This window comes from Petromyzon marinus, chromosome 2, assembly GCF_048934315.1.
Source record: "Petromyzon marinus isolate PM22_M1 ecotype Great Lakes invasive population chromosome 2, UKy_Petmar_22M1.pri1.0, whole genome shotgun sequence".
Lineage (NCBI taxonomy): Eukaryota > Metazoa > Chordata > Hyperoartia > Petromyzontiformes > Petromyzontidae > Petromyzon > Petromyzon marinus.
In genome coordinates, this window is record NC_133668.1 from 15,128,707 (window position 1) to 15,149,139 (window position 20,433).

Consider the following 20,433-nt stretch of genomic DNA (forward strand, 5'->3'; position numbering starts at 1 on the left):
ATACGTTTTGCATTGTGTACAGTCTGGAAGCTACCCACATGCCAAATTTCAAGTTTGTTGCATATCGGAAAGTATGGTAAACATTTTGAACAGAGACACATTCACAAATTTCCCTTTTTTTATATATATAGATGATGACCTGCTCGTGGTTATTATTTACTAGCGGGAAGTACCCGGCGTTGCCCGGGCAAAAAAATCAGACACACACATTGACTTACACACACTTACAGACATTGACCCACACACACTAACGCATCGACTTATACACATATGGACTCACAGACATCGACTTTAGATACACACTAATGGAGTTACACAGACATATCGACGTACACACATACAGCGACTCACACAAACACATACATAGACTGACACACACAACGCCCTACACACACACACATATGGACTAACACACACTTGGACTCACACACACATCGACGTACACATACACATCGACTCACACACACATCGACTGACACACACACGTGGACCTACACACACGAAGAAATGGACTTACTCACATGGAGCCGTGCACACACATCGACTGCCACGCACACATCGACGCAGACACGCACATGAAATCACACGCACATGAAATCACACGCACACATGGACTTAGAAACATATACAGTGAGGGAAAAAAGTATTTGATCCCCTGCTGATTTTGTACGTTTGCCCACTGACAAAGAAATGATCAGTCTGTAATTTTAATGGTATGTTTATTTGAACAGTGAGAGACAGAATAACAACAACAAAATCAAGAAAAACGCATGTCAAAAATGTTATAAATTGATTTCTGGCTCCCAGGTGTCTTTTATACAGGTAACGAGCTGAGATTAGGAGCACACTCTTAAAGGGAGTGCTCCCAATCTCAGCTTGTTACCTGTATAAAAGACACCTGTCCACAGAAGCAATCAATCAATCAGATTCCAAACTCTCCACCATGGCTAGTTTAATCAATATACAATCGAAAACTGCACAAAATCGCTAAATAAAGTACTTAAAAGTTGACGGATGGGAAAAAGGAATAGCGCTTGCTCATCGCAGGGCTTACAGCGTGTTACCTGGCTATTTATTTTTAACGTAAACCTCACCCTTTGAGAGCTAAATCCCTCGCAAGCGTGCGGTAAAGTCACGTAGAAGGGAAACAATAAAATAATAATAAAAATATATATATTTTTATTATAAAAAAAATCAGAAGATTATTATTAAATTAAATTTTTTATCCTATTGTTTCCCTTCTACGTGACGTTACCAAAAGAACCAAGAATATGAATCCCTGCAGTCACGAAAGCTTTAAATAAAAAAAAGCTATTGTGGTTGTTAAGTGTATCACGGAAAGCCTCACTGTGGCTCAACTCTTTTTTTTAAGAAGGTAATGATGCGCGTCGTAATGGAGAATATAACAAAATAAACCAAGCAGAAAACACATCTTTCAGATCTGCCCCTTCCACATGACATTTCTGGGAGTCATCTTCTTTGGTTCTTTCGGTAAAGTCACGTAGAATGAGAATAAAATAATAAATTGATAAAATAAAATAACACAATAAAATTCTCACGACGTTTCGGCCACAACACAAGCGGCCTTCATCAGGTGAAGGGACGAGACTGTCTGGAGGACAGCGCTGGAGCGAACATAGCCAAGCTCAGACCGCGACCTTTAAGCGGTCTGAGCTTGGCTGTGTTCGCTCCAGCGCTGTCCTCCGGACAGTCTCGTCCCTTCACCTGATGAAGGCCGCTTGTGTTGTGGCCGAAACGTCGTGAGAATTTTATTGTTATTTATTCTCATTCTACGTGACTTTACCGAAAGAACCAAAGAAGATGAATCCTTGCAGTCACGAAAGCTTTAAATCGACATTTCTGGGAGTGTTTAATGCAAGCTCATTGTTCGCAGTAGGGGTCGACGTTTTCCATTGTTTATCTGTAAGAGTGAATTGCGGAAACATTGTAGCCATGGGGTCACGTTCTAAACAGGTAAAGTTGGTGGGAGACGGGTTCCGAGTTGGGTTACACTAATGGACTCCCTAGGAAATGTTGTCAGGGTGGAGTGAAAAGATGAATTGGTTTATGTCTCAAAACCTTTTTCAGACGGCATCTACAAAAAAGTTAATGCCCATGGTGTAATGATTACCACGTTTATTAAACAGTTTATAAACACCACCTGCCACTGTCCATGTCGCAGTATAAATGGGTACACCCAAGTGGATAAGCAGGTCCGCGTGTGATGCGAGGTAACGTATGGGTATTTCACCTCTTCACAGACGTCCTGGCGAGCGTGTAAAAGTAGGCCAAATACCCTTTAGAGCTCCCTACAGTGGAGGCACTTCCGCAAACAGTAGCGTGAGCCACTAACTACAGGGCTCTCACCTTTGCCTACATTGTGGACAATTCCATGGTGTGTTTATGAATGTGTAGTGACATCAGGGATGTCACTGTATGGTGCCAGCCCGGAAGGGTCGTGTCGTTCGATGTTCCTACATCGTGGACAGCACCGTGAGGGTGGCTGTGTGTAGCACCAGCCCTAGCGTGGACAGCACCGTGTGGGTGGCTGTGTGTAACACCAGCCCTAGCGTGGACAGCACCGTGTGGGTGGCTGTGTGTAACACCAGCCCTAGCGTGGACAGCACCGTGTGGGTGGCTGTGTGTAACACCAGCCCTAGCGTGGACAGCACCGTGTGGGTGACTGTGTGTAGTACCAGCCCTAGCTGGGCTTGGTGAGCACTGGGATAGTGCGGGCACCACGCACAGTGTGTGGTGGGGGCTCCCCCGAGCGGGAGGGGGTGAGTGTCAGCCCAGGGGCAGGGTGGCCCCGGGCCATGGCACTCTGGTTGACCCCGTAGACACGTGATCCGGAATGCCCATACAGGGGGCCCCAGGTGGGGGGACTCGGGGGTGATGACGTGTCCGGAGAGAGCTCTTGAGAAGGATCGAGAGGGAACGAGAATGTTCGGGAAGGCGGGCGGGGCCGAGGGCGGAGCGGCCCCGACCGGAGAAGGATATAAGGCGGGTCCCTGAGAGGGACCGGGGTCGCTGCATTCTACAAGCTGGAATCTCAACATCTACAAGTGGGAAGCTCTACGTCTCAAGCTGAAGCTCCCCGTCTTACGAGGCAACCACGTGGTCGGAGACCCGAGTGAGGAATCGACCCCTCGTAGCAGTAACTCGCTGTAGATGGCAAAGGGGCAGTTACCCCTTTGTGTTACAAATAAAAATGTTGCCTCTAAAAGGAACAACGTTTGCGACTCAGTTAGACCCACTCCACATGTACAGGAGTGGCTTCTGGGGCATCATGAAAAACAATGAAACACGACAAAACTGCACACCCGCAGGAGAGACTGGTGAAGAGAAGGATCATTTTATTTCACATTTCATATCAGGCGTAAACTGAGTTCCCCGCCATTGCCATTCGTGTAGGTGACCACTTTGTCAAGGAGAAATGAAAACCGCGGTTATTTCTGTCGTGGAGACATCTCATTATTAGTATTAGACCGAGAGATGGAATGGGCAACACGTGGATTAGTGAACAGATTAGAGAAATCGTTTTGACGCAATAATTACATTAGTGGGACACATTGCTGGAAGGGAAAAGGACTGCTGGACAAGACGCCTTACGGAAGGGCTACAAAAGGAGGGATCACACGAGAGGACGACCACCTTTGAGATGGAGCCATGAGGAGAGCGTCTAGTGTGCATCAGAGAGATGGATTGTGGCGTCAAAGGGATCGCAAGGGAGCGCGATGCCGCAAAGAGGCCTCAATCCATCAGTGGTGGGGGAAAAATAAAATGACATTTTTACACGACTCGTTATTTTCCAGTGCGTGATCACCAATACCGTAGTGACGAGAACAAGTACGTACTTTAGTGATTATCTGAACTACACTCAAAGAGTGAATGGCAAATACAAACACTGTGCTGTATATGTGGTATACCGTTTCAGAAAAGCGCGAATGTAAGCATATGTGTTTACTGACACAACGAGTGCAGTGACCCAGATTACGCTACAACGACCGAGTTACTGTTCTCCAAAGGACCACTGTGGCAGTTTGAGGCTATTCTCACTCCTTGCTTCAGACCCATGTCATGACCCCAGTGAAGCCTCACCCCACGTGAAAAGGGCCCCATTTCATCGGCAGACGAAGGCGTATGGGACCACAGGGAATCTGAGGCGAATGGAAGAGTGCTGGGTAAACACGTTGTGAATGAGCGGCGATAACTAATGTCATGGCTTTGGGTCGAAGTTTTTTCTCTCGATCATGGCATGGTTTTGTACTGGTGCCCCACACAAAGGCATGCAAACAGCTGCACGCCAGATGAGTAATCCACTTGGAGAATTAAATAACTTAAGTACAGAAGATAATTTCGCCAATCCCAATTTACGCTTGTTATTTTACCCATCCTCTCAGCTCCACTGAGATACTGTCACATTTGTACGTTGTGTAAGTTCAAAACTTAAAGGGGCTCATCGTAATGGTCATACAAAGTTTTCAAAGTGACTCGCGGTGAGGTGTTTCATTGAAATACTGAGCAGCTCCTGAGTTTGTCTTTGGTGTGTCCACACACCTGCAACCGATTAACACTGAACTTGGTTGTATTGTGCGAGTGCCGATGCCGATTTCATCCAAAAATAACGAGCGCAGCGTCGACGATGTCTAACCCAAACATAGCTCATCAAGCAGGGCTGCAAGTACAAACCGGGTAGGAAGCAAAGCAAGCTGGCGGACGTACTTGTGTTATTGCTCATATGAACCCCATTGTAATAATAGACATGATGAGATTTTTACTTCTTAAGAATAAATAAATACCGCTGCGTCTATCACAGCAATTACCTTGTTAACCGACGTAGACGTTATGCCATATTTGAGTACCGTATTCTATTTGGCAACTGTGGAACGTCATACAGTAATCATTTGTCATCCTCATGATCTAAACTACGGCTTAGTATATTGTTAAAATACACAATCTTAACAGTGTTATACAATATTTTTTTAATTAATAATCTAATTTGTTTTTACTAACTATAGTAAATATTACGTTTTTCGAGAGAACATTTTAAACATGGAAAATGTATGTAACATGTAGTCACAAGTGTGACGAGAATGGTCATGTCAACTCAATTAGGAAGCATAGCCACGTGCATGACACAGATCTCTGGACGATAACAGCCCAGCACAAACACTGCCCCAAAGCCTCCCTCCGACTGATTTGAGTGAAAACACCTCAAAGACTTCACAGTAGAGCAAGTAGGTTTGCCGGCACGATGATGAGCAGTTTGAGTGTCATCTCTCTTTCCTATGCACGAGTTTCCCCTGGGGCACTGCAGTTCTATGTACCACGCATATCTATTCCGAATGATTCGAACGAACATCCCAAATCAGGACACTCCCAACAGTATTTAGACTCAATGAGGCAGCAGAACGTTTCTCCACATTGCACCATAACTTTTGGAGATGGTGACCACAATTATACAACGTATAAACCCAAATTGCTATTGATAATAAATATTAACAATGGATGCATTATCGTGCATTTTATTACCCAGAAGGTGCCAGGGCCATTTTAGCATCGGTGCGCGCACCCTACAGGGTGGGGCTGCCTGGAAACGCGGGGCGGTCTGATTTGGCACATCGTTAGTGAAGCCCACCAGGATGCATTGCAAACGTGACGCTGAGTGTGCGACGCTGACAGACAACGAGTGTGGTGGACATGCAGGTGAGCAGAGCCGCAGCCGACTGACCTACGAGAGTCTGCCGGTGACAGCGAAAGCACTGACATCGGATAGGGAAGGCAGGTGGTGGTTACAGGTCCCGTTCGAAGCGAGAGACAGGTGTAGTCGTAACTGGGTGGACTATACCCATTCATGGTTGTCGAACCTTTATTGGGCCGCTGCTGCTCGCAGTTCGCGGGAGTGAATAGTCTTGCATTTGTGTCGTCGCCGTTGTGGAAGCGTCGTTGGATGTGAATATATCAAGCGCTGTTCGTCACCTGACACAACAGCATATACTGCAGTGGGGGGGGGGGGGACAAGAGTGCGGGGTCGACCCACTTGATTAAGGAAGCCCAGCTAATCGGCTCAAGAAAATATACGGCTCGGAGTAGATCACGACAGAGAGGAAGAGAGAACCCCCCCACCGCCGCCCTGGTCGCGACCGTCACGGCACGCCCATGAGTGTGTAGAACGTGATCGCCACAATGACGAGCAGGCAGCCGGGTGACGAGCACGTTTGGTAGGCTGCCGACGGCATGTACACGTCCTCGTAGCGGAAGACGCTGACGGGCGAGTCCGTCACGGGCGGGGTGTCCATGTCGTGCCGCGTCAGCAGCCCTGCACAGCGCAGCGGGGGACACGGATGCGGCGAATCGTCACTTGGAAAAGTGACAGGAGGTGAAATTATATTCACCGTGGAGGTGATGCGCGTGAAGTCACGTCTTGTTACGAGCCGTTTCCTCCCCAGTTGGAGCCGAGTTAGCGTGTCTAATTCACTCGTAACAAGTACTGTACAATTTACGGCAATTTTATGTGAAGGAGCCGCATAACATGTGCTGGGGGAGGGAGGGTGACTTCACCGAGGGGAAACACACAGCAGGATTGTCAGCGTGAGACGTAGAGCAGAAGGCCTGTCGGCAGTTGCAGTCACACACATGGACGCGCATACAGTGGATAATTATGTCCACGGGGAAATAACAAAATGACAAGGGGAGATGACAACTACTCTCAAATAATATTATAATCTTTTTTTAAAGATACAGGAGTCTGTAATGGGGACAGATCTAGTAGGGTGACCTTCCCAGAGAATGAAGGTCACCTCAGGGAAGAACACATTTGTTGCTGGAGTAGAAGATGCTAGATAATGCGAAACTTTCAGGTGAACACCTACGGATAATCGAGGCGTGATGGCAGCCTACGAATTTCTTTAAGAGCCAAAGACGAATGATCAAGACGGACCCACGGCACCGGCATCGCATTCTGACGCCCGCAAGGGGAGCTCACCGTGGCTTGCCGGGCCCCAGGCCAGCAGGTAGTACCAGCTGAGGTGCAGGTCCACCATGGCGTCGTTGCGGTGAGCGGCGAGCGCGCGCTTGAAGCGGCAGGTGACGCGTCCGCTCTCGAAGATGGCCTCGTCGTCGCGCGCCGGGTTGCGTGGCTGCTCCCGTACCCACTGCCCCACGTTGTTGTAGTGCTGCACGCGCACGTTCCCATTGAAGTGCACGCACGCCATCACGTCGTCTCCACCCTGCCAGCAAAACCACGGCAAGCACGCACTCGTCAACGAACTTCCACCCTGTGCCCGGAACAACAACAACAACAACACGCACAGTGGATCATATGTACTGGAATGTTGTGGTGTTGGACACAAAATACAGGGTTAGTACAGATGTTTTGTGACCCCCATTTAATTCTATAAAACTTTTTTTTTATTTTGATTTAAAGCTTTCGTGACTGCAGTAATTCATATTCTTAGCTTTTTCGGTAAAGTCACGTTGAAGAGAAACAACAAAATAATAAAATATATAAAACAATAAAAATTCTCACGACGTTTCGACCATAACTCAAACGGTCGTCTTCAGGTGTGTTGGTTCGCATAAATTTATTTTTAAACGGCGCATTTATTTATTTATAAAAAAAATTCGTCTCCCCCCTCCTCTTTTCAGAATATAGATGGACTAGACCTAAATAAACTGCCAAATCGTTGCGCGTGGTGCTAACGTTTTTTATAAATAAATAAATAAATGCGCCGTTTAAAAATAAATTTATGCGAACCAACACACCTGAAGACGACCGTTTGAGTTATGGTCGAAACGTCGTGAGAATTTTTTATTTTATATATATTTTATTATTTTGTTGTTTCTCTTCAACGTGACTTTACCGAAAAAACTAAGAATATTTTTTTAAAGTAAAGTTTATTTAAAACAAATTAATATGCAACGGAAAAACGTGTTCGGGGTGAATTCATTGGTGGCCACAAGACATCTGCACTAGCCTGTAGATGATACTATTGAGGACGCATACAGCCCTGAAGGCAATCTACTGCTGGATGAGGACCTCCCCCACACCATGTTGATCGTGGTGGTTATTTGAGCTGGTGAAGAAGCTTACAGCAACATGATGTGCATGATGGTCACCCGTCCAAGCAATAACCAGCCAACTCCTGCTTAGCTCGTGAAATATGACGAGATTGGGCTCATTCTAGGCGATGTGGTCAAAGGTCAAAATACAATCATCATTCAACGAGTTGTTTATTTGGCCAGGAGAACCTTGCTGAGATGCAGCTGGGTCTCTCTTCGGAAATGTTGTTATGGCTTTGATTTTATATATAATATGCATAAGGGAGAACTTATATTCACACAACGTTATTGAGTTAAGCAAATTAAAACAAATGACACCATGTGAAATTAGTGTAGGGCAAATATCGGATGCAACAAAAAACCCTAACATATATATAGCTTACAGGGAAAACCAAAGCAATGTAAATAACTCGCAAAATCACCACAACGATCGTATGCAACCGTTATATAATACCGATGTGTGCAGCCGTTGGGGCAATTTAAAACCTGCCAAAGATTGTTTGCCATAAATTCACGTTCCTGTGACGGTTTTCAAAAGGAGTCAACTTTGAAATATTGACGGCGACGACGACAGGGAGAGTGGTGGCTCGGCACCGAGGTCCCAGGGTGGTGGGAATGTGGAGGGGTGGTGGTGGGGAGGGCATTGAACGCCGTCAGTGAACGTCTTAGCGGTGGCGTGATCTTAGTGCCACCGCTTAATGGTGTTGTCGCAATTGAATCCGATCTTGGCCAATGAGCCCACTAACCTTCGTTTACGGCGCCTGGCTGTACTTTGCTGGATTTCAGTTCATCGCGCAGAAAGGCGCCGGGTTGCCATGCGTAGCACAAGTCTGTGCATTGCAATGCATTGCACGCCGGTGTTGGGAATATAATGAATCGAAAAGTAATCCGTGAAATACATTCACATTGTCCATTATAGAGGTTTTTTGGGGTTAGATCGCGTAAATATATGTGTCGATAAACCCGCCACCACCCAACACAGCCAATTAGTAATGTTGTAAATGTTGTGGCTTGGCTCTCCAACACACCGGTGTGCTGTACTAGTGACGAATTGGCACGTTCTGTTTAAGTGACAACCCTTACGAGTCGGCTGTGTCGGGTGGTGGTGGGTTTAACGACACATTTATATATTTATGCGATCTAATCCAAAAAAAACATGTATTGTGGACAAATATTGGTCGCGAAAGCCGACGTGTTAAACTGCCATTCACATTGCTCCGCACACCAGATGTAAGTGCGGATGCTGTGCTGCTGCGAACGTTTGGATCAAGTGGGGAGCGGCTGCACTGCATTCACATTCAGCTGAACAACATTCAGCTCGATGTTTCCACCTGGTGGTGATGATTTTAACTACGGAAAGGAATACAATCTCGATTTCGTGTGGCCAGCATGAGCGTTTGGATAGGAAGATCCATTTCACAAGTATGATCGATGATGGCATGTTACGTGTGTGTGTGTGTAAAAAGTGTTGTTATATGTGTGTATTGTGTGATGTAGTGCATATGTTTGGAGTGTTACCTTATGCATAGCCAGCCACCCAGATGGCTCAGCGGTAACTGCTGGCAACTGGAGCGTTGCGATTTCAACTCCTGGTTGGGCATTGACTCAGCCCATCATGACCCCCAGGGTCGATAAAATTACTACCACTTCGTGGGAAAGTCAACAGTGGAATTTTCACCACTTGCTCTGAGCTGTAAGCTGGATATGAGCACAGCCTCATTGCTGCTGGAGCAGGAAATTACTTTGACTTTTTTTTCCTTGTGGCAAATTCCATCTGATGATCTGTCATGGGCTTTCCAATAGATAAACCCGGCTGTAAATAAGTACCAGAAGATGATGTACGGACATTGCAATGTGGTAAGCCAAAGCTGACTTGGCATGTTGCGCTGGTCGTGAAACCTGCTTCTTGTGTCGCTCGAGTCTGCAAGGCTAAAGGGGATGTCTCGTTCCGGTGTGTGCTGCGATATTTAGTGGTGCTCGTCACCATCAGGCGGTCAGACGAGAAGCCAACGCCCACCCAGCCGTCTGTGTCGGCGCTCAGCTCAAATTCCACATCTTCCCCGAGACGCCGGTAGCTGAGGAAGTACTCGCACGAGTTGGCATCGCAGCCCGGAGCTCCATACCTGCCCACGCGCATGTGCACAAACACAAAGACCCGTGTAGCCCTCACTGGCTGTTGGGGCAAGTGTTGTTGGCGATCACCTATTAAGGCCTGTAAGGCACATGAAGGTGGCGTTGTGGCCAGTACCAGTGTTGATGTGTACACATTAGATGCAGAATTCAAGGATGAGTTAACCTAGGAGAGGTTCAGATATCGCTCGTAACTGATGTTCGCCCTGGCTGGAAATCGAACTCGGGTTACCAAGTTCATGATGCAGTGTGCTAACCACTACGCCATCACTCAAATGACATGCACATGGACACGCACTAGAATGTCCCTATCACTCACCACATTGGCAACACTGCTAAACTGCCTCCTCTGCTGTTTGGAACTCCCTCTTCTTGGCAATCGGAACATCGTGTTTCAGTTATGATTTATTTCCCGTGCACCAGATAACGTTAGTCATATAGACCACCATGGTGAAGTATGGTCAAACAATCCCCATGACCGTCACAGCATGGACAGGCTGTCATCCAGCGGTGGATTGACATAAAGAGGCTGTAAATTATTCATATTTACAATTCATGATTCTAATCCTTCCTCCTCCCCCTGTAACATTTCCGCTTGTATATAATTCTGCCCCCTGCATGTAACACACGGGAACAAATACACGTGCAACGTCGGCCCTGGCAGAGGCAGGCGTCTGTCTCAACTGGGTCTCACGTCGCATAACAAAGAACTAAAACTTTCACCGATCGCGACGGCCCGAGTCCACCCGCCGCCTACCTGAAGCACCCCTTGTCGAAGCCGCAGTCATCCGAGCGGATCGGCACGAACGGATCAAGGGGTGGAGGAGAGGGCAGCGGTCGATCTGCACGCGCGGCAAGTGGAGTGGCAGCGCAGGGTGGGGGGCGCGGTAGCGTAGCCGTTAGCGCGCTGCGCTGTGACACCCGGTTGGCCCGAGTTCAATTTCCGCTCACGGCAAACTTCGGTGACGAATACCTGTAACGGGTCCTGGGCCTCCCCTAGGTTGACTCAGCCTCAAGTCCGTACCTGGCGTGGTGTGTAAACATCGCCATTAGGGAGACAAAGACGGCCGGGTGTGGTGCTGGCCACCCTATGAAGGCCGTGTCAGCCTTGATCGGTGCTCACTAACAGCACTTGCCCTAACAGTCTGTCAAGTCGACACGGAGGATCTTTGTCTTTGGGGGGGGGGGGGGGGTGGGATGGTGGGGGACTCCTTAATGGCAGCACTCGCACCGTGCATGCATTTCGTGTTTCAAGGCTTTCATCATCATCATCATCGTCACCTGTTTCTTCCCCGCAGTGCTCGACTTATGGATTTCCCTCCCATTGGTCTCAGGTTGAGCTCGCTCAAGTCAAGAAATATATTAACTCGTGCTGTTTGTTGCTGGCTGCTTGGTGTTTTGAACCTCTGGGGGACTATGTTTGGCGACCGCGATTACAAGAAAAATAATCATGAACATCCATTGCCTGATGCCTGCCTGCCTCCCTCTCTCTTCTCATCTCACTCGACTGCCCTCTCCTCCATTAACCAAGGCTTTCTGTGGAAGCCCCCCCACCTCCATTCAACCTTCGCTCATTCTTCACTGCTGCCCCGTAGTCTGGAGCTCCCTTCCCCAGCCATCTGTTTTGTGGATGCCCTTGTTCAAAATCCAGGTTCCAGATCTTTTCTTTTTTCCTTCCGCCTAAAATGAGTGCCTCTTTGCCTCTATTTAATAAATAGGCACACTGTTTCTGAACAGCATCTTCAGATACGGTTGATGTTACATTCTATATATATCCACATCGTATTGTCAATTGTAATGTAGAAGTATCGATCTTCATGTATGGGCACTGCCTGGATTGTTTGGTAAACACATCTCCATGCTATCCTATCTCCATGTCCATGCTGTAGGATTTTACAACTGACATCGCAGCTGTATCAACTGCAAGGGACAGACGATTTTGATGGCCACTTGAAATGTATGAATGTGGCATTAAATTAAGTGGATGAGCATATATGAGCAGAGCAGGGGTGCAATCGGTTCCCCCTGTGGCCGGGACATCCCGTGCTGTTTCATATCGGCTTGGGGAACAATCATCGGGTCGAGGTTATCGAAGCTGCGAGCTTCCCACACCGTATTCCTCCCTCGTGCACCACGCAGCGTTGAGTAAATACGTCACACCTGTCAGGGCCAGCGTCCACCGTCGCTAAGCAGAACTCCAATTTGTACAAGACACAAAAGCACATTTGTGAATTCTCTCTTTTTTTACATTACTTGCATTCATCTCTGCATTGCGTTCGGCAGCCAACGACGATATTATTTTGACACCATGAAAATCTTTGATGGCCTATTGTGTCATCAGCAGCTGAGCAAGTAGGAGCGGCCAGGCCCAGACGGCTAACGTTACATCAATTTACGCCTTCACAGCACAATTGCACGTGAGCGACATCGATCGAAAAGCCATGAGTGTGGGTGACATGAGAGCGAGCTCTTCGCCCTTGGCACGGCTATGCCATCAAATGTGCACCATGTGCCATCTCTATGAGGGATGGAAGGACATCATCCTCATCAGCGCCATCTCTATGGGGAATGGAAGGACATCATCCTCATCAGCGCCATCTCTATGGGGAATGGAAGGACATCATCCTCATCAGCGCCATCTCTATGGGGAATGGAAGGACATCATCCTCATCAGCGCCATCTCTATGGGGAATGGAAGGACATCATCCCCATCAGCGCCATCTCTATGGGGAATGGAAGGACATCATCCTCATCAGCGCCATCTCTATGGGGAATGGAAGGACATCATCCTCATCAGCGCCATCTATATGGGGAATGGAAGGACATCATCCTCATCAGCGTCACCGCTTGACAAAGGTTTGCGGCGATTTGCTGCTGTAACAGAACGAAGATGCATATTTTCACAAAACATTATTTGGTGATGCTGCATTGGCAGAGGTGCACAAGCACAAATAACAAAAAAAAACTCAACACATTCGTCAATAACGCTGCAGATACATTTTTAATGTCCCCTAAGTTATATTTCTCCTTTTAGGGCAATGTTATTGACCAATATGTTTACTATTTTATTTTTGCAGACAGAACACGTGCACTTTCTCTTAAATAATTGATGACAGTAATTTCCCCCCCCTCTATCTCTCTGCCCCCCTCTCTCTGTTTAAGGCCTCGACACAGAGGCGTTGTTTCTCCGTGTGCCTATGTGTGTGTCTCTCTCTGTGTGTCTCTGTTATCTCTCTCTGCTTATGTGTCTGTCTGTGTGTCTCCGTGTCTGTGTTTTGTCTCTCTCTCAAATTTTGCAATCTTTGGAAGAACGTTAATCAACCAGGTGGGGTGTTGACTGTTGTGTTAGCCGACTCTCTATGTTGTATTGAATTATAATTCTAAGTTTACTAGGTTTGTTTTCTCTTTCATTTGTACCTGATGATGGTTGCTTGTGTTGCAATCGAAATGTCGTGTATGCTATTATGTAATTGATTTTCTTTCTACGTGACTTTACCGAAAGAACCAAGAATAGTAATTATTTATTTAACCAGGGAAGCCTCACGAAGTCTTCAGATTTCTTTCATTCATGAGGATCCAGCTGCTTTGAATATTTTACCAGCCGGCCAATAACCTAATTGCCTCGCCTCTTACGAATACGTTCTTGCCGAGCGTGTGTCTGTCGCACATATATATCGGCTGCATCTCTCTGTGATCTATCAACCCTCACTTGAAGTCACAGGATTACAGGAGTGCACCACCACACCCAGCATGTGATGGAAGAGTATGGAATAGTCAATACTGGAGTTATGTTGCCAGGAAATACTCCGGATCAATAGATGTGAAATACGTATTGTTGAAGCCCATGATTATTAAGCTGAATTTACTGCACTTTATCTAATGGGCTGTTTCATGGTATATAACTCGCACTGCAGAATACAGAGCTGTAGCCTGGTTTATTTTGTTTAACTATTGCAAACACTCCATAAAATGTGTAATGCGCAGCAATATGATTGAATTACTCTTTGTTTTTTTCGGTAAAGTCACTTTACCGAAAAAAACAAAGAGTAATTCCTGCAGTCACGAAAGCGTCAAATCAAATATGATTGAAGTTACGCTGTGTAAGTGAGAAAACCATATCTGTTATGTTCGCTGAAATAAAGAAAATAATAGTTGAAGGGACGCAGCTGGGAAGCACAGCAGAGCATGTAAATTACGGGCAAATATTGAAGATGGGCCAGGATTAAAATAATAACAATAAATAGGTGAGTGAGGACAGGATGGAGTTGGGGTATTTTTTGGAAATGATATTTGACAGGGGAAAGGCAACGTACAAATGTGACTACAGAAAAACATGTTTTAGTCAGTGCATGTTACCTCCTAAGACAGGGATGTGAAACACAGACCGACAAACAATGCAGAATTAAAGTGAAGAACAAGCATCAAAGAAGCAGGGAGAGATGCATGCTGGGAATTACATTGAGATACAAACAGAGCAGCAACGTTGACCAGAGAACAAATGGCATCGAGAGAGACATTTTTTTTTTACTGGTAATAAAAAGGAGTGGGACTGGGCAGGACGTATCAGTGGACGGGACAATAGTCGATGGACGTGACTCGTAATCGAGTGGCAGCCAAAGCAAGGAACACAGGCGAGAGATTGACAATTGCGGAGATGGAGCGACGAGATGGAGCGCCGTGCAACAGCAGCGAGAAGGATTTGTCTGTCGGGGGACTGTTAGGAATTGTGATGATGTGGGGAAGCCTTCAATAGATTTTTTTTCCACTTTGAATACACTTTAAGAAAAAAAATGTGTTCAATTTGCATCGCTATCGATAGTTATGATAATGGACCATAGAATGCAGAGTTTGGTCGACATGTGTATATCGTGAAATTGACAATGCATGTTAGCTCACCACTCCCCTGTCAGGTTATTTGTTCGTCACAACCCAAGAAATGTTTAATGCCAGGAATGAGCTTTTAAGTAATGACTGTAATAAATATCCCCACCAACCCAGAACATGTATTTGTGCCTCGATGACAATAAGAGTATCAGACCCATGCAATGGTGCCTAACTCAGGAACATGCATTACGATTTGGGCCAAGCGTTAGTAGATTTGCCAATTCCGCGCTGTGTACCGACACCGTCCAATAACTTCTCAAATGGAGAACGCATGGAGCCCAAGCACGTGACGTGATGAACAAATAATCGCACAATTACACAACTTACTGCGAGAAGGGGTGGAGGGGTGGCACAGTGGTGAGCGCCCCACACTACAATCCCAGCAACCCGAATTTGATTCCTGGCCATGGCGAACATCAGTGGCAAAAGATAACCGATCTGGCCCAGGATCCCCTCTTTCCCACACCCGCACTGACCCGCTGAGTGAAGTATGGTCAAATACCCCCCCCCCCCCCCCAATAACTGACAAGGTGTGGGTAGGCTTTCATCCAGCAGTGGACAAACGGAAGGGCTGTGCATTGCTATTATACTCTCGGAAGATTCCCATCAGTGTGGATGAGACGAGTTTGTGTTCATAAGGGATGATCGGTTGGCACGGCTAAGCGACTCACGGTGCTTCATAATTAAGCCATCAGATAAATGTAGGAATGTTTACAATTGTTGTCAAATGTTAATGCTGATTAAATCAGTTCTCTATTTTTATTTGCCATTTATAAAACAAAACAGTGCTTATTAAAATGATTTTGTGTCTGTAGCAGCAAGACTTGGCCCTGCTGCAAACACGGTTTGTGTAAAGCATCTTCTCTTTTAATAAACGTCAGACAGATTGCATTGATCACAAAGCCTGAGAGGGGCGGGGAATCAACCCGATGATAGTCCCTACACGCAATTGCAACAGCAGTGGGTGAGATGTCAGAAGGCACGATTTCAAATGATGCCCAGTAATGAATACAAAGCAATGGAGCGGAACGTATAAGAAACACAAATAGTGTTTTCTACTGTAAAACATCAGCAATGGCTGCGGCTAAAAGTCATGCTGACCACAACACTGCACTCAAGACCGGTTTACGAGACATACACAATGCTTGTAAGCAAAAAAAAACAGTGAGAAAAAGTCAGCAGTTGTGATTGAATAAGACTTATATTTAAACAAGACATATGCATTTGGCATACGAAGAGCAGAATTCCTTCTGGATAATACATATGCGTGCACTTAATGCGGACAATGAACAATACCGTATCCCAATAAATCCATGCACGGTGGATTTTATTGCAACCAAAATAAATAAACTAAACTATTGTTAATCTTTCCGTGCACAAACGTTTGGTATCCTAAATGAAGTGGCATTTCCCAAATGTTCCGTTTATCCCGCATCCCTCCGTCCGGCACACGAGCGAATGGCCACGAATACTCACGGATCTCCTTTGCATGAGATGTTTGTGACTGGAATGGGATCTCACCCAGTTCAATTAAGACGACTACAATATCACAGAAGAGCCAAAGAAAAATCATTACATACAAATGTAGATATTATCAATCTTGATTTGAAGCTTTAGATATAGATTATAGATATTATATTTTGAAGTTGATTGAATAAAACGTGTAGACTATTTTCAGTACTGTACGTAACACCAAATCATTCATTGTAATGTAACTACATTCCTAATATTTAGTTGTATCACTAAAGGTACCTTACATAAAACAAAATATGTAAGCATTCGTTTTTACTTTTTGTTTGTACCACGTTAGCATTCACAAGCCAGATTGTTTTCACTGCACTAGTTTGTGTTAATGTGTGACGTTAGCCTTAAGCTATTAATACACATTGCGCAAAGTTTCCGGGTTGAAACCACTCGATCTTGGAAGCCATGATAACCCCACACTCCGCCACCCCACCTTGTTCAAGAGATTAAACTATGCGTCGGGCAGAAGGCCGTATCCGCTTGACGAAAAGATGGCATCAGTGGTCAGTTATCGGCAAACATGGACGGAAAAAAACAGTTTCCGCAAAAAAATCAAAGCAAGCAATAGACTCTCACATGGAGAAGTTATGGCACAACCTTAACCCACCTTCTTCACCGATGACGTGTGAGCTGAACAGCTCCCGGGTGAATGAGCTGAAGCTGTGGCTCTCGGGTCGGTCCCCGTGCCAGGGGGCACTCGGTGGAAGCTCCTTCTGTTCATTATTCTGCTCCTCCTGGATCTCTTGGGACTCCTGCATCTCTTGTGACGGTTGTATCTCCTGCTCCTCCTCGATCCCCTGCTTCTCCTGGTATGTTTGAACCTCTTGGAACTCCAGTTCCACCTGGATATCCTGCCGCTCCTGTATATCCTGCTCCTCCTCGATCTCCTGATTTTCCTGGTACTTTTGAACTTCTTGGAACTCCTGGAACTCCAGCTCCGCCTGGATCTCCTGCCCCTCCTGGATCTCCTGCCCCTCCTGGATCTCCTGCTCTTCCCCTTGCCGCTCCTCCAGCTTCCCGTCTCCCTCTGTCCGCCCCCCCTCTTCCCCACGTTCCCCGTGTTGCTCGACCGTTTCGCCGTAGTCGCTCTCTCCACCCTCCATCATCACCATTACCATCATGTCTCCGTCCTGCTTGTCATCTTCATGCCGATTCCGCTGCTCACCTTCACCCGATAGCAGCAGCGACTCCGGGGACGGGAGGAAATGTGGATCCCCTTCGAGGAGCTCGGGGTCGCTGCTCCTGGCGGGCTCCCCCTGCTCCTCCTCGTGTTGCCGCTGCCCAGGCTGCTCCTGCTGCTGCATGCCTCCCGCCGCGCTGTTGTAGCCGGGACTCACGTTGCGGCTGCCCTCGCCGGCACCGGCCCCGCCGGGCCACGCGGCCGTACTCTCCGCGGAGTCCGAGGCCGAGAACGAGGCGGGCCGCGGCTGCAGCCGGGAGCTGTCCGGAGTACCCGCAGCGCTGCACGCCGCGCACAGCGCCGTCAGCCACCACAGCAGCACCAGCGGAAGAGGCGGCGGCGAAGGCGGGGAGAAGAGGAGCGGACCACGGTGTGAAGCCATGGCGGAGAAGGGTTGCGCGGGGGTGGAGGGGGGGAGAGGCTGCGGCCGCTTTCGATGCCCCCGGCTCCTCCGATGCGGAGCGAGCGGACGCGATCCCCGACACCGACCGGACACGAATCCGATACAAATCGGATGCGGAACGTGCCGCTTGCTCCCTATCTCCCTCCCTCGCTTGCTCCAGACCCAACAAAAAGCCTCAAATTGCCCTTATTTTTATATTTACTATTCCCATTAGGCTATTACCGGAACCGTTATTAGTGCTCGCTGCTGCTATTGGCGCCGCTTCAGTCCGCCGTGCACAGCAGTAGCAGCAGCAGCAGGTCGCGTCATCACAGCGTCGTTGTATTTGAACGCCTTCATGCTCTCCGTCGTTACTGCTGCAGCGTTGCCCACTGTTCGCGATTTCAGTCGCCGCTAGAATTTGGTTCGAAGCCTCCTCTTCGCCCTTACGCTGCTAACGGCGGCAGCACGGCGAGCCCCCGCCCGCTGCCATGTGCGCGCTGAGCCGTGGAAGAGGCAGCGCCGCCCACCAGTCCCGCGCGGTCACTCCCGCAATAGCCGCGCCTTTGTTTCATAACGGCCATGGGCTTCTGCTGCCATGCTGCCTTCAGAGTTCAGAGGGCTTCCTGAAGACCACGTGCGCGGTGATGGACGGACAGCGGCAGCTCGATGGGGGGTTGAGCACCCACCCCAACCTCCGATGCTCAATTGAACCTTGTACCCCGGACTCTCGCGTAATGTCCGTGATCCGGTCATCTTTAGTCTCTCGATGGTCGGCGCGGCGACAATCGACTCATCTCGACGAGCTGTACTCACGATGCGCTTTGGTGCATCGCGGAGTGGCGCCGATCTCGGATTGATTGGTACCCCCAGTCGCGGAGTTAAGTAACACCCCTGTAAAAAAAATAGTGTCCCAGAAATAAAATATTGAATTGCCTCGGCCGTTGTTTATTAATGTGGTACCCCGGGGTCCCGCCATAAGGACCAATTGTTGTAGTGTAGTCAGCAACTGTTGGGCGGAAAATTACGGATGTCGCAGCCCATCCTCGTATGTAGAGTATGAGAGCGAGCGCAGAGTGTACTATAGAAGCAGGTCGTGTCGTTGATTTCTGTTTAGAATTTAAAATGTGTAAAGTTTGTGTAACACTGTACGTTACATGGCTACCACTGTGATGTATTGATGACTTACGCTTGTTTGCCCGAGGACAGCCTCACTGTCGACTTTTTAAAAGAAGGTTCTGCCAAGTCTTCACTGTAGCTGGACAATGTTGCTATGTGTAAGCCAAATTGAGTAGAGTAATTTGCGGGTAATGCTTGAGGCTTGGGATGTTTGACCGACACCGGTTGCATTGTGTTTTCAGCTACAGGAGGAACACTGATAACCCGGAGGAAGCTCCATGCAGAGAGCATACAAACTCTACATAGATAGGAGTTCGAGTCGGGAAGCGAACCCATGAATTTTTGTTTTGCTGTGAGGCACAATTGTTACCACTGCGAAACACATGAACAATACACCAAAATACCCCGGCTTAGCATATTTTAAAATTAATACATCTGAATATGCATTTTAAACAATACGCGAACACGTATTTCCAAGTCACGTGATTTAACATTTATTATGGTCGGCAGAGGAGTGTTTGATTTTTTTTGTATGTGCCATGAAAATTACTGCACTGAACAGTAAACATGTGATGGCAACCATTTAATGATATTCCCGCTTTTAATAATATGCTACGCACACCTGTCAACCCCTTATCAGTGCCTACCTTATTACAGACCAATTCAAACATTATTGGTCATCCCGTGCCTTTACAAATCTCAACGTTCATCCTACAAAGTCCCATCACAAGGGAGAAACACCAATTGACAGTAAATAATTATGTTTTTTGCCCGTATTGAAAAGGTTGTACGCCGTATGGACCTGAAAACTCAAATTTCCCTGTACAAAAATACGTGTAACCCGTATGGGTTGACAGCTAAGTGCAACATAACAGGGGTGGTCTCGTGTTAATGTTTGCCTCACAGCAACAAGGCCCTAGGTGGTATTGCATGACTAGAGCGCCTTGTGGAGTTTGTATGTTCTCCCCCTATACAATGTAATTGGCTTTGGCCAAGCATACCAATTCTGAACATTTACCGGAAAAAAAAATTACTCAATTGGTATTATACGCAGCAGCAACATCGCCCCTACTGCGAAAACTTGACAGGACCCTCCAACAAAAACAAAGTCTTGAGGCTCTCCTGGGCACATACTCGTAGTAATAATATA

General features: G+C 47.2%; 1 protein-coding gene across 1 annotated transcript; it reads right to left on the bottom strand.

Moving 5' to 3' along the window:
- Positions 1 to 3,339: 3,339 nt before the first annotated feature.
- FRRS1L (ferric chelate reductase 1 like) lies at positions 3,340 to 18,948 on the bottom strand. Its single transcript, XM_032961441.2, has 5 exons — positions 17,210 to 18,948; positions 10,952 to 11,036; positions 10,049 to 10,187; positions 6,989 to 7,232; positions 3,340 to 6,322 (listed from the first exon to the last, which is right to left on the bottom strand). Exons 1-5 carry the CDS (start codon positions 18,162 to 18,164, stop codon positions 6,150 to 6,152), a joined length of 1,596 nt encoding a protein of 531 aa, XP_032817332.1. The 5' UTR covers positions 18,165 to 18,948; the 3' UTR covers positions 3,340 to 6,149.
- Between the last annotated feature and the right edge of the window lie 1,485 nt (positions 18,949 to 20,433).